Below are 15,189 nucleotides of genomic sequence, written 5' to 3'. Positions count from 1 at the left end.
CGTCTTACCAGCATTCTTTTTTTTTTTCCTGCAGGCTGGAGATGTAAAGACTGATTGTGTTCATGGGGATGGTGTCAGCAGTGAAAGATGTCTGAATCCCACCAGCTCAGTCCCAATAACTAAGAGCTCTTCTTCTCCCTCCCTTGAGGAGAATGACCAATATATGTATGTTCCAAATGAAGGAAATCAAAGGCCAGCGAAAAATGGAGAAAATGCAAGTTTAAGACATACTGTTTCACCTTCTACTCTGTATGGAGCAGATTCATACCTTCCCTTCAAGACCCATGGATTTATTAAGGACCGGGGCCAACTTTATGCTGACATGAGAAAAAGAAGGTATGAATTGACTTGATAATATGGCCAGATTGAGGATTATTTATGATAAACTTTTATTTCAAAATATGAAGCAGAATCTGTAATAATAAATATTTTTACTGAGGTACAATCACTGTTTTCAATCACTAATATTTAAATTGTCCTAATGATCTGTTTTCATAAAACATTTATAAAGACATTTTTAACAAATAAAAGGTGTTGTCTAAGTAAATAAATTTTTAATGTAAATTTATATGTTTACACCTTTTTTCTTGTATGTATTCTTTAAAGAAAAAGAATCAGCTTTTCAGTGTAAGAGTTTCCATTGTGGCATTTTTGTCAGAAACCAGAATTTCACCCGAGTTTTCCTCAGTTAAATTTCCATTAAGAAAATAGTCCAAAATGTGTTGAACTCTGGGAATATTTCCAGTCTTTGCACTGCCTTGTAGAAGGACCAACTTATTCCTGGCTGCATATTGGTTTTTACCTCAAAAGACACAGTGCAGAGTACAGTGTGAGCTTCTGGTAGGTGCAAACTGATATTTGCTCTTTTGCTGGTGCTGGTTTGCTTCCAGCAGAGCCAGTTATCTGAGGACCCTCTTCCAGCTGGCTTTAGGTTATACTGGGAACAGGTTGGCTTCAGGAATGTGGAGAGCTTTGCAGATGAAATCATAACTTTTATTTTTAACACCTATTAAATTTCCCTGATAAAAAGGCTTTATTTCTTCTCTGGATAGAAGAGACATGAAATCAGTTCCCTCTTGTACAGAAAGAAATTTGAATCTGTCTCCCACCTTTCAAGAATGTTTGGATTATTTGGAGGAAGGACATCAGATCTATATCAAAACAGGAAGGAAGCAGTAGTGTCTGTCTGTTGTCGACTGAAGTGGGCAATAGCATTTTCTGTACCTTAATTTGAGATTTTTATGCAACTATAAAGTCCCACTAGGAGGAGTCTTAACACAGATACGACAACAAGTGTCAGACTGAGTTTTCTTTCCACAAACTCTTACTTTTGCTAACTATGGGACTATGTATATATGTACTATAAATAATCTTCTCTGTCATAAACATTTTTCTCCTATACATTTTTAGATATCCCCACCTGTTTTAAGGCCTAGCTCAGGTACCTGTATGAGCTTTAAAAGCTTATATGAATTTTCAGAGAGATGTGATTGACCTTAATGTGTCCACTGTAAGTGATCCAAATATTATAAATAAAATAAGACTACCAGTATGTAATTCCAGCAGCACCTTTTTTTTAACAGATCTTTAAATGAGCTTTTTATGTCAGAAAAATTCCCTGGGTAAGTTAGTCTGTTGACAAAGACATGTATTGCTTTTCCAGTTCTAAAATGTGACAGTAACTGATAATGGCAGTTAAATAACTTGTTTCTGAGATAACTATTACTAGGAAACGCTGTGAAAGATGTCTCCAAGATTGTATTAAGGAAGTAATTTTGGACAGTTTTGATAAATTTGCCCCCTGACAAAGTGAATTGTTGTGGTGCGTGAAGGAATTGGTGTGCTTTTATTGTGAGTAGGAACTCTGGCTACTTAGAAATACCACACATAATTTAAAGTTTTATGTTGTAACGCTGGAATGTTATTGCAAGCAGTCAACCATTCCTTCCAGTCACTCTGATGAAGAGACTCTGAACTTGCTGTTGCAGTTAATGGGACCCATCCTGGGAAACCCTGGTACTGCTTAGAAACTTTACTGCACCCTTGCTCAGGAGCCCTTGCCAATCAAGTAGGCTCTGTGTGTTTGAAGTATTGATTTAGCCAGAGATTTTTTGGTGTGTTTATAGTCCTGTATGTTTTTAAGTTTATATCTTTCCAAATGAATCTCATAAACTCTCTGATACCCTCCATCTCTCTTAGTTTTCTCTTCCATCCTGCATCAAGTCACAGATATAGAAAAAAAGATACCTGTGAATATCCACATCATATCTTTCAAATACTCGCACAAAATATCCATATATACCCACATAACTTAATACTGAAATTTGAGCTAGTTGTCTCAGTTCTCTGTTATCATCTATATAGACAGGCACATGTGTGGAACAAAAAAATTTTAAGGGAGGTGCTGAACATAGGTCTGAAAATCATCCTTCATTGGTGGCTGGCTGTGGTGGGAGCCTACATGACTGCAGGTGATGCAGACGTCTGTACTGCAGATCCACAGCGTTGTGTCAGATGAGTCCTGCACAAGTGACTGAGTACCTTGACCAGGTGACTGCAAACCTGAGAGGGACTCAGAGCGTGACCTACCTAACATAATTATGGTGTTTAGGGTTGTCATTGACCAGCGTATACAGCAGTATCTTTGCTTGTTGCATTACGGTTGAGATGGATTATTACTAGAATCTGTGCAAGCTAAAGACTTCATTGTCTGCTTCAGTTCAAGTCTCGATGACCTTGAAGTAGATGGTGGAAGTGGAGGTGTTTCGGACAGATCCCACGTTCACTACCCTCCCCTCAGCTCTTCAGAGGCCATGCCTTGTAGCAGAGATGGATTAGACTTACCTACAAGTCTGCAGCCCAAGGTATTTGATACTATCTTGGTTTGCATTGTTTTCCTTTCAAGTAAAACACTGAAAACATGTGAGAAGCACCTGAATCTGAAGGTGAAAAATGAGTTCCCTGTTGGCAACACTAGTTCCTCCAGAGAGCAGCAGGCACAGGGTTGTAGAGCTGGAGCTCACTGGTTGTGGCTGGGCTTAGCGGTAACCATGGGAAGGGTCTGTCAGAGATTTGCGTCAGCTTTGAAAAAAAGTATCATTTATCAGAAGTGTTTCAAAGGAAGTATCTCAGGTTCAGTGAATCAGCATTTTCTAACCAAAATACGTTCAGCGAGGAAATGTTTAACCAGCTGTAGTTATATGAAAGGGTAACAGCTTTGTAAAGTATAAAACCAGGTTACTGCCTATTTTAAAACAATAGCTAGACTCAAGGAAATTAAGTTGGGTTTTATGCATTGGCCAGTACAAACCTCTCCTCTTGATTATGGTTTTCTGAAGTACCGTGGCTACATTTATTTTCATTAGACCATGGTGCCATATCTGAGATCTTCAGACACATACATAGTTATTTTTTGTTTGTAGGGATTCTTATGTTTTCATTAGGCAGACTTCTTGCCACTGTAGAGCTTTGTTACAGCAAATGATTACATGAAGGGAGAAAAAGTCCAGCACAAACACTGAATTCTCTTAGGGATACTTTTAAAAACAGTAAGGTAGTTTAGGAGTAGGCTCTACTGAAATGTAAATGATGTATCAAAAAATCAGGGGGTTTCCTTTCAAGCCTTATCATTGACATATTTGGGGATCAGAAAGTCTTTCCACGTACAACAAAAATAAACACAGAGAGAAGAGAGAAAGAGGCTAACTCCTTTCTCTGGAAACTCTGACATCAATAATTACCAAGGTAGGGCATTAGTCTCCATAAAATGTTCTTAAAGTATTAAAGTACTAAGATTTATGACTCCTTTGGTAAAAGAAAATGGCTTGGTCATCAGATATAATGGATAACAACACTGTTTGGATGGCACTTGCCACCAAAATGGAGAAGAATTTAAGCTTTCTCTTAGTCTAACTTGCACCCACAAATTTTTCCCTTTAATATACAAGAATTTCTCATGGTGGAAGTATGACAGACTTCCTAAGAATTCAAATGAAGTTGTCAAAAATTGTACTTCAACTTAAAGCTTTAATGAAGCCAAAAAGACATATGCTTGTGGTCAGCTGCCTGCCTTTCAGGATTTCTGTCATTGGTTTGTTTCTGTTGCTAATATGACATAAATTTTAATTTGCTGCAATTTCGTTAGGAATGCACACTGTCTGGCATTCGGTCACGCTCCTATTCCTGCTCCTCGCCCAAAGGTTTATTAGGAAGACCTCACATTCCTCGGGACTTCGCAGTTGGGGATTCCAGTGAAGGTCAGTGCTCTGGCTTTGCACCTGCAGAGCCTTGTCCCATGCGTGTCTGCTTCAGACCCAGTGCTGACAGCTTTACTCAGGCCTATCCTGTACACAGACCTCATCCACATGCATGAAAGCAAGATTGGGTTGCCTTTGACTACCCCTGCCATCGTCCCTTGCTCTTCTCCCATCTACTGGCCTGTCATGCCCTCCCCTGATACAGCCACTGATCCTCAGGAGGGCATGCAAACTGGGAGAGTGTTAGTCAGAAAAAGTAATGCAGGCAAGGACAGCAATCTCCTTTTTGAAAGATCCTTACTCCAGCCTCCTGCTGGGTGCCCGACAGAGCTGGTGAGAAAGCTCAGGATGACACACAAGAGGCGTCAAAGGGGCAAGTGGCCCCAGCTTCCCAGGGAATCTCTGAAACGTGGATGAGCTGTGTCATCTTCAGAGGCTGGGGAGCAAACCCCACTTTCTCCAGCACAAGTGATCGGAGATGTCTCTGCAAGAAGCTTGTAATTTTTTACAAATAGTTTCTAACATGCTTTATTTCTAGACACATCGTTTCATATTTAGAAGACAACTCACACTTTTCACAATGAGGGTACAGGTTATATTTGAAAACCATGCAAAGTGTTAAATACATGTACTGTGCTTTTCATATAGATCATGTAACTTAAAAAACATTTGCATTTCAAGAGGCTTGACCTCTGTCCCTATAACCCCATCCACTGCCGTACTTCCAGCTTGTCTCTGCCTGCAGTGTACCTTTAGCTTTCATCTAGTCCTGAGCAAGAGGCAGGACATGTGAGTTGCAGTGAACCAGATGGGATGGACACCCAGAGAAGCTGGGGATGCCTCATAGTTGGAAGTGTTCAAGGTCAGGCTGGATGGGGCTTTGAGCAACCTGATCTAGTGAAAGGTGTCCCTGCCCGTGGCAGCGGGGTTGCACTACATTACATGGTCTTTGAAGGTCTCTTCCAACCCCAACCCTCCTGTGATTCTATGACACTGAATGTGGAAACACAAAAATGTTGTGGAAATGTTATTGTTAACTTTGAAATCAGTTAAAAAATTCAAAAGCTGTTGGGAAGGTGAGATGGAGAAAGCTGTTGGGCAGACATAGAGTGATTGCAGACATCAGTTTTACTTAAGAAACTGTGTGAAGCAGTACAGCAAATAACTTGTTTGTGGTTGCTCAAATTCACTTTTAAGATTTCATGTTCCCTTGTAAGGAGGAGTATGTATTGCAGCCTTCGGCAGGTGACTGTGTTGTATTTTTCCACATCACCTAATGTAATGTAACCATTTGTATTCAACAGATTAGGTGAGAAGTCTTCGGCAAAACATGGCAGAAGAGACAGAGGGAAGTATGTCACAGAGGTAGAGGATGGCAGATCAGCAAAGCCCTGTGGTGTGTGCTTAAAGTCAGAATTCATTTGACCTCGCAGCTAAGAGACTGTTGGTGTCACAGCCCATTATGCTTCATCCAGACATACCTGCTCTGACTTGATCTGGGCTCGGGCCCATGTCCAGCAGGGACAGTCCAGCATTTTCTCTCCTCTTCCTCCTGGAACAGGCAGTGCTGGACCTTTACTTGTCTTGTGGGGAAGGTGGAAACCCTTCCCTGTCCACGCTCTGGAAACAGGCTGTTCTGCATCCTGCACTGCAGATGCTGTGTGCTGCTGGGAGGGAGAATAGTGGTCTGCTGAGGTTGCTGCTGGCATTTCCCTGCCACCAGCACCTCCTGCCTCGCCTCTTCCTTACCAGCATTTTGCAGGGATGGGAGCATTGAACAGAGTGTTTGGCAGCTGGCAGTGGTGATTGCTGTGTGAGGCAGGCACAGCTGCGCTCGCTTTGAGCAGTTGCATCTGGGTATGGGACTAGCCCAAGAGCTTGGTCAAAGAAGCTAGGTCACATAGTTCATCCTGATTTCTGTGGCCAGTAGTTGGATTGTGACCCAGTCTGTGCAGGTGTCTGTGCACTGAAAACCTGCCCCTTCCCCTCTGCCCAGCTGCCAGTGCTTTGAACATCTTGCTTAGGGTGTAGCTATGCAGGAGGGAGGTGCAGCTAACCTTGTATGTTGCAAGGAAATGTAAGCCAAAGCAGATGAATGCAGGATGGCAACAGGATCATCTTTCTCACAGAAAGTACAAGAAAGAAGTGGGAAATCACCGTCCATAGAAGCTTTTCAGTATGCTCAGGTTTAAAACAGCTGCCTGCTTTTATTGGAGAGGGTAATACAGACTGTTAACAGTGAAGGATTTATCCCTGCTCTGTAGATGGGGTGCTCATAAACAGTGGTTGATCCCTCTTTCAGGCCCTTTCATTGTCTAAGTCAATGTCTCTGCTCCATCCTTGTAGTAAGTGCCTCAGTACGAACCCCACGGCACTGTTTTGTATGAGGCTCTCTTCATCTCCCATGGGTACATGACCTTTGTTTCTTCTGAAAGCATCCTTTAGCACAGGTTGTGCTTGGCAACTAAATGAAATGTCCTTTTGGACACACTGCTTCTTTGGTAGATATTCTAGCTCTCATTAACCTGAAGTTCACGTGTTTCTGAATACATGCTGATTCAGCAAAGTGTACTGAAGTTTGTATCTGACTTTAAAGAAGGCATAGTCTGATGCTTTGACTTAGGCAGGTGTTCAAGTATCTTTCTGAACCACCTGTGGTAGCTTTGTAAAAAATGGCTACGAAACAGAGTGGCTTCTAGTTTGGAAATAGTAGAGTGTATCTCTATTGTGGTTTGGGGTTTTCTTTTACCAAGCAACCCAACTGAATTGTTTATCTTTTGTTTTGCTTTTTAGACAGTTTGTTGAAAAATACCACCTTGAGTACTCTTCACTGTTCTAGGATGTAAACTTGTAACACATTACACATCCTGTGCAGTACATGGACTAGTAGTATTCCTCTTCATGTAGAGGGTTTTAAAATTTTTAATACCATAGATAAAGCTGCATAAGACAGGTAGTTGCAAATGTTTGAGGAATGTCATTAAGATATTTTACAACAACCTATGCGAAAGCAAAATGAAGCGTGAATCATTCAAGTCAGAGTTGTTAAGAAAAAACAAATAAATATTTTTTGCTATTCTTAAAAACATTGTTTGCAGAGACTGGCATTCACTGATATCCATCTCAGTTCTGGAAGATTCTGTCAACTGAATAGAGCTTAGTAGGCAGTGCTCTTACCCTAGGAAAAGCCACTTCTAATGTATATATGTTTTTGCTTTCCCAATTTTCAAATGACATTGCAAGCGCTTAATGACAAGCTTATGGCCTGGTGGAGGTCGTGTGTGTTTCAAATAAACCTGACGACCTTGCAATCTGAGTGCCCAGTAACTCTTTATGTCTTGCAGAGCGAGCGTACAGTCTGCCTGAGCAGTCCCGAGGGAAAAGGTATGGGTACGTGTTACACCCGTGTTTTGAGGCGCCCGGAGCAGGTCTGTGCAAGAATGCCATCTAGGGAGCAGAGCAGGGAAGAGGCCTCAGCACCACTCGCAGCGGGGTGTTTGGCAGCGATTTAGGGGAGCACTCCCTGCCCAGGGGATCTGTAAACCCATGCTTCAAGCCCGTGCTGAGTGCAGCCTGGCACGCTCTGTGCAATCCTCACCATGCACCTCCTTCAGCGGGGATTTGGCATGCATCACTGTGGGACGCGCACGGTAGGGATGTACTCCTGTCCACCATGGGAGCGCCCACCTGCTGTAGAAATATCCGAAATACAGTGATAAAAGCAAGGGGACCTTTGATACCGACTGTGGTCTAGGCAAACTTGTAACACATAGCACATTCAGAGCACTCCTCAGGCTAGTGTTACTGCTTTTTATAAAGAAGGATCGCAGCCTTTTAAGGAACATCAGCTAAACCCACGATGTAAAACATGTCATTGTAAATGTTAGGTGTAACAAGCACTGTCTAGATTCTGCTGTTTTAAGGGACTGTTCCCACCATAATGAGTTTTTTTCCACTGGTGTCTGTTTTAGGATTCAGGAGGAGGAATGGAATAAATATATTGTACCCTCAAAAAATGAGTCTGAAAAATGTAAAGTGAGTCGAACTTTCAGCTTTCTGATGAACAGAATGACCAGCACACGGAATAAGTGCAAGGTAATTTGGAATTTATGCCTATATTATTATATATAATTATGTCACTGTAATTAAATGAATTGTAGATGAGAACCTAAATTTTTATGTAAAGATAAGTTGTTTATTAGAAAACTACATAAGTAATAAGAAGAAACATACAGCTTTATTTTTTAATTTTAAAACATATGCAGGATATTCTGAAATGGGTGTCATATTAAAAGCCAGCTTTTCATCTAAAGAATAGCCTTAGCTGAACAATATCAGGTGTTTCCCTTGCCATTTTTTTGATGTTATTAATAATCTCATTTGACAGTTTAGCCAAAGCTTAAATGTATGAATTGCCTTTTAGAAATAATTGTCTTTGTTCAATAAGATCAAGCGGTATGGGCCTGTTCTTGCAGTTGCTCTCAATAAATAATTGAATCTGTAACTTCTAGACTGGCAGGTAATCAATTGAATTTGCCTTATTTGAAGTTAATGGGACTTCTTGCACGAGTAAGCACTGCAAAGAGTTGCAGATTCAGGGCCTGTGCAGCCAAACACATACTATGGAAGGTAAATCAGATAATTTGTGGTTTAATTTTGAGACATCTGAAATTGAGATTGATGGCATCTCTCAGCAGTTTGAGAGGTGGATTTGGCCTACAGGATCTTTCCAGCTGGCCTTTCAGCAGTTTCTCAGGCTTTGCATATCTTCCTGTGCCCCAGGATATTTAATGTACATGGATGTGAAGATGGTTGGCTGAGGCAGTATCTTCAAAAGTGGCAAAACGGGCTGTGAACATATATGTCTGGTCCAGCAGCCATATGTTAGCCTGTGTCTGTGTGGTCTCCTAAAGAATAACTACCAGGGCTGCTCAGAGAAATGTATAATCACACCAACAGAAGTACTGTAAAAACAGACAGAATTTACACTTATTAAAATAGGTTATTTCTAATGCCTTCTGAGACAAGTTGTCTAAATTTATATAACTGCAGCTCTTAACTGCAGAGGCATGAGTTTACATGTATGCCTCAGGGAGATGTAAGCACTGATATTTGTGTGTGCAGCGATTCAGTAATGCTTCTAACATTTAATTTTCTGTCCCTTCCCTTTTTGTAGCTTTATAAATGTATTTCTGCCAGTCTTCCTTGATAATGCTTGCTGGCTTAGCTGCCAGTGAAAGCAATGCCTGCATCATTTTAGGACCTCAGCAATGCTGGATGTGGGAATATAGTGTACTGTTACAAGGCTTTCAGGACGGGGAATAAATGTTTTACAATAATTTGCTCTTAAAAGGGAATGTTTTAGTGTTTTTAAGATTGAATTGCTTTATCTTCTGTTCTACTGTCCCCCTTTTTTTTTTCTTCTTTTTTTTTCTTTCTTTTTTCTTGCCTTTGCTGTTGGGGATGAAGACAAAAAATAAAGATACCAAAGATAAAGAGAAACTGAACAGGCACAATTTTACAAATGGAACGTTCTCAGGAGTTATCCCATGTATTGCCTGTGAAAAGGCCCTCCTGGGAAAGGAGTCACTGCAGTGCTCTTGTAAGTAGTTGCTGGCTTTCACGTGTGAGTTTATAGTGCTCCAAATCCTGCTTTGAGATCCTGGTTCAGTGTATTGTTTCAAAAAGAAACGTTGCCTAGGTTTGGATGTACCTCCTTTATGTAACGAGCTGAGGTTGGCAGGGGAAAGAGAGGAAGGACAGCAGGTGACAACTTCAGAAGGGAGCATGGCCATCTCCTAGCCCCAGCACATTAGGCAAAAGCTTCTTAATAGCTAGGGGTTGTAACACCAGAGCATCCTCAAGGCTACTTTAGTAAGTAGACCTGGAGGAAGGAAAAAGGTAGTATCTTCTGCAGACTGGGGACCCTGTTTGGTGCCAGGCTTTGAAATATGCCTTCTCTTTCAGATTGCAGTGTGATTGTGCATAAGAGCTGCAAGGAGTGTGCTCCTGTGTGCACCAAGGTAACCTCCTATACCGCACTGTTCTTACTAGAGCATATCTGCTTTCCAAGGGGCCTGGAAACATCCTGGATGAAAAAAACCAAGTACACAGAGCCTGCCCAGACTCACTATCTGTATGCAGAGGGATGCAAGGGTGTCAGATATCTATTGTGAGCAATGGAGCAAGCAATGTGCATGACCAACAATTTTTAGAAGAGGGTCAAAAATTAATTTAAAGAGATACTTCTCTTTTTGAAGAGTTGCAAGCTCAAATTGTGAAATGGTGTTCTTGGAGCAGTGGAAAAGGGATTAAAAAGAAAGGCTTCTCAAAACCACAGACAACCCCTTGTGTAGAATTCTGTATGTTTGGAATAACGGAAAGTAGATATGGAAGGGGCTTTGGGAGGTGACCTAGTCTATCTCCTCACCCTCAGGCAGGCTCACTTCTAGCTAACAATTTGATCTGACCCATTCTGGAAAATATCTGGAGGAGGAGACTCCACAGCCTGCCTCAGCAGGTGCTCCCAGTGTTCAGCTGCCACTGCAGACAGGACAAAATCAGCGCTAGAGCTGATGGATACTGCCTTCTTTAAGTAGGTATACATGCATGGTGAGGTTGCCATGACAAAGACATAATTTTAAAAAATGTCTAAGGCTTCTGCCCTCATGAAATAAAACAGCACTTGCAGAGAAGCATGCCACAATGATACAGGTAGTTTTTCAAATTAGTGGAGTGTGTCTTTCTGGTGTAGCTAGGTTTTGCATCAGGGTGGCTTGTAAGGATGATGTGTTTCCATACAGACTCTTCAGTGTAAACAAACTTTAAACTGGACATAAATCAGATGGTTTTACTTATTTTGGTTATAGCTGTCATGTCATAACCTTGCACAAATTTCTGGGCAACTTTAGAGCATTAGGACAGCTGAACTTGGCAGTTTTAGTTACTGGGACTTATGATTTATTTGTCAAGAGGAGACAAGAGCCCCCACCACCCCCAACTCATCTCAACACAAGTAAGGTGCAGAAAATATTCACTGACACACCTGAAGTGAAATACATGCCTAAGCACAGCAGGCTTTTACTGCAAGTTTTACAAAAGTCCACTTCAGAAGGGGGATTGATTCTGCCTTTGATACTCAGGCTTCCTCAGGTAGTGCCCTGCCACAAATGCTTTGAGCTTATTTGAATGTAAAGCCCTGAATTTGAACTCCTTTTCTTGCAGCCTTCATAGGCAATATTCATATGGAGAAGGTAGAATGCTGTAACTCAGTGACTCAGTTTAGAATAAACAGATTCAGTTTTGTATTGTAGTACAAATAATACAATTCTACTTTGAATATTGTTATCTGCCAATAACTAATAAATTTGGATTTATATAGTTATTGGTAGAAATTAGGACCAAAATTTAGGACCACTTTCTTGAAGCCCTTTTGTGTGATGATGTATGGAAGTGAGTTACTGACTTGACTACTCAGTGTGTTATTGGCTATGATTTCATTGCAATTTCATAAAATTCTTCTTTTTTTAGAAATCCCAGGAGAGGTACCAGAACAGAAACAAACTCCAAGCTGGTGTAACAAGTAAGTTAGGAGGTGTAAACCTAGCACTTCCAAGTTAAACCTTGTTTAAAATGGAACTGACAACATGAACTTCCCCAATAACTTTCTGTATTTTTATTTTTTCATTTTAATATGTGTAAGGCAGTGTGTGTCTCTGTAATGGTAGGAGTACTCTACCTACTCTAAAGAGTAGGATATTTTCAAGAAATTACTGTTGAATTAACTGTCTTCTACTAAAAGGAGTGAGTTTCTATGTTTTGTTTCCAGTGAGAATGAAAATCAAAAGTAATCAGTTCTGTCTTGTGCATTTGAGCATGTCATTTACCATCTGCACAGGTATTTGGGTCTTCTATGTTCGAATTGCAATGTTAGAGCATGTATGATTTGAGACTGTTTTCTTCTTGGTAATATCCATGCTGGAACTATTCCACTTTGCCTACAGGCTTATCTTCATATTCTGTGGGAGAGCATCATGGTCTTGTACCATAGCAAGCAGACGTTCTTGATACCCAGTATAGGTCAATATGAACACCAGATAGCCTATCTCAGTTTAAGTGTGCTGTTGATGACATAATCTACATTGTTGGTCAAAATGGTGTGTTGTGCTTTGCCTCACAGATTCCCTGCCTGGAGACATTTCACAGATGGTGCTTTCCTCAGTGCATCCTTCTTCCTCTGTGCTGGCTGGACTGTCTGCTGGAAGGAGGGAAGCCTTGCAACAGCCCCACTTGTCCAGAAGTGTCCCTGGTGCTAGTTTGGAAAGGTAGAGGGCAGCTGCTGGGGAACTATACTAAATACATCATTCAGCTTTTCTAAGAAGATTGAAACCATTAAATAAACGTGGGATTTTTCTTTTCTGCTTTAGAAGATCTACACCATTTTCTGAACAAGACTCTGAGGCTAGCACCTGGAGGTCCAAGTCACAGTCTGAAGAGATGTTACAAGCATTAGGGACCTTTTCTTCAATGGATCCTTTTATGATGGAAGGTGAGAAGTATTGCGCTATTATAACTTTGCATTTTATAGTTGTTTTTTATAACTTGTTGCATTTTATAACTTGTACTGGAAAGTGGAAAATAGAAAAACTGCTTAGTTGATACAGGAAACCACTTCATCTGCCAAAATAAAAGCACCTATTTTTGATAATTACATTTGTGTCCCTCATGCTAATGGTACGATCAGACACATTAGCCTTAAAATACAACTTTTCATTTCTTCCTTTTAAAACATTTTGATAACTTTTGGAATATTTTGTATGGTGTTACTGTTTTAAAATAACAAGGGTAAATGTATTTGGCATCCTTGCAAGAACCAGAGCAGCATAAATATTTCCATTGACAGTCTACACTGCAAAATATAAACCTGGTTTTTTTTTTATTTCCTCAGTAGCCCTGAAATCTTACCTCCCACTGGTGAACTGCCCTCCTAAAATGGCTACATATTCTTGTGAAGTGAATAGAAATAGGCTTTTTCTGTAGCTAGGTGTGAGACTGAATTTCAAAGCTGAGGGGCATTCACTCACAAAGAATGGTGAAGATACCTCACTGGACATCTACTTTAAAAATGTTAGATTTTATTTTTAAATTTTAAAAAGTTTCTTCAAGCAAAGAAGTATAAAAAGGGTTTAATCTGAGAAGAGAACCACGGTCTTTTTTATTCTTCTCCCCTGCTCTCACAATTGCATTTCAACATGTTGGTCATGATACTGACATCTGGCAAGCTTCTCTGTTGTAAATGCACTACCAGTGGTTCATCCCTGTGATGTGTTCCCCTTACTATATGTATAGATCTGCATGTGCAAAGGGACTTCTCTTACTGTGCATATGCCTGGTGTTAATGAGGTACATGTTTTGTCATAGATGATGTGGATTTTCCTCAGTGGGCTGATCTCCGCACAGATGCACAAGAGTTTGAGGCAGAGTCCTGGAGTCTTGCTGTGGATCCAGTGTTCTGTAGCAAGCAAGAAAAGGATGTCATCAAGAGGCAGGATGTCATTTTTGGTCAGTATTTCAAAGCTCTGTGTAGGTTTAAAAACAATTTGGTATAGAAAATAGAGAAGGAACCTACACATTTTATGTCCAGAAGAATGAATGCTTCAGTTCAGAATAATAAAAAGGTTCAAAGAACATTTCTTTCACAGATTACAATGTGACTTAGAGCTAAGGAAATAGTAGTGACTACCAGAAACATGTCTACACTGTTCACAGAATGGCTGAGGTTGGAGGGGACCTCATTCAGTCCCCAGCTGAAGTGGTTGCAAACACAATTTTTTCAGTGGGGTACAGCTGAAAGAACTATGACAGAGCCACATAGATTAAATCTTCGTACTGACAGAACCTATTAGGTTTGAAGCTCACACAGAAAAAATTATGACTATGTATTTGAATGTTGCTGAAGTCTGTTTTCTTTTATACTGCAGAGCTGATGCAAACAGAAGTGCATCACATCCATACCCTGTTCATTATGTCTGAAATATTCAGGAAAGGGATGAAGGAAGAACTGCAGCTGGACCACAGCACAGTGGACAGAATATTCCCATGCTTAGATGAGCTACTAGAGATGCACAGGCAATTCTTCTGCAGAATGAAGGAGAGACGTCAGGAATCATGTGATGTGGGGAGTGAACGTAATTTTGTAATCAGCAGAATTGGAGACATCCTTGTGCAGCAGGTAGAGGCATCAGCTCTGTTAATCCTTTCTGTACTCAAGGTTCCCAAATCAAAAAATTTATTGACTTTAAAACTTTTGTGGGCAGGAAGAGGGCTATGGTTGCCTCATAAAATTCAAGCACTGTTCCCTCCAGATCATTGCAGGGTGAAAAAGCAATGAGAGAAAATCTCTAGTAACAGGTAACTGTGATGAACTTGGGATGAACTTCTATCTATATAGTAAAAGTGATGAGGAAAGTGATGGACTTGGTCCTGTTCACAGTAGAAGGCTGCTGCCATCATACTATGGACTGCAAGATTCACTTTTTTAACAGCTGAGCGGATGTGTGAAGAATTGACTGATGATGGAAAAGAGACTACCTGTTCATTTCTTGTGGTGATGTGGCATGGCACATTCAACTTGCTGCTCACTAGAGAAGGGGTGGTCACAGCATGTTTACAGCAGCCGTAGAACAGCTAACTAACAGCTTGCTGGTCACACTTCAGCTCCTTGCAAACTTTGGTCAGTCAGTTTTCACTCCACTGAAATAAAGAACCTGAACCGTTGTCTTGTCTAGAGGCAGAGTGGAAATCAGACAAATGCCTCAAAGGGACTGTGTTTGCAAAGAGGTGCAGGAAACACTGTTACAATAATTATTCTAGCTGTTACTGGCAAGACTGTAGTGGAGGTTGCTTGTGCTCTCTCCACCCTGCGTTCCTCTTC

General features: G+C 40.8%; 1 protein-coding gene across 5 annotated transcripts in view; it reads left to right on the top strand.

The window, feature by feature from the left end:
* Window positions 1–15,189, top strand: part of ARHGEF28 (Rho guanine nucleotide exchange factor 28) — a 126,524-nt gene that overhangs the window by 74,923 nt on the left and 36,412 nt on the right. For 4 of the 5 annotated variants that reach the window (XM_055699163.1, XM_055699162.1, XM_055699164.1 and 1 more), the window contains 12 exons: window positions 35–336; window positions 2,720–2,864; window positions 4,145–4,256; window positions 7,601–7,646; window positions 8,228–8,351; window positions 9,726–9,858; window positions 10,224–10,279; window positions 11,787–11,838; window positions 12,436–12,580; window positions 12,683–12,804; window positions 13,677–13,817; window positions 14,237–14,487. In XM_055699163.1, coding sequence (XP_055555138.1) covers window positions 35–336; window positions 2,720–2,864; window positions 4,145–4,256; window positions 7,601–7,646; window positions 8,228–8,351; window positions 9,726–9,858; window positions 10,224–10,279; window positions 11,787–11,838; window positions 12,436–12,580; window positions 12,683–12,804; window positions 13,677–13,817; window positions 14,237–14,487 — 1,629 coding nt within the window. The remainder of the gene's footprint in view (window positions 1–34; window positions 337–2,719; window positions 2,865–4,144; window positions 4,257–7,600; window positions 7,647–8,227; window positions 8,352–9,725; window positions 9,859–10,223; window positions 10,280–11,786; window positions 11,839–12,435; window positions 12,581–12,682; window positions 12,805–13,676; window positions 13,818–14,236; window positions 14,488–15,189) is intronic. The other variant, XM_055699166.1, reaches the window with a different exon arrangement.

This window comes from Falco cherrug, chromosome Z (assembly GCF_023634085.1).
Source record: "Falco cherrug isolate bFalChe1 chromosome Z, bFalChe1.pri, whole genome shotgun sequence".
Classification (NCBI taxonomy): domain Eukaryota; kingdom Metazoa; phylum Chordata; class Aves; order Falconiformes; family Falconidae; genus Falco; species Falco cherrug.
This window is presented reverse-complemented; position numbering and strand designations above follow the sequence as displayed.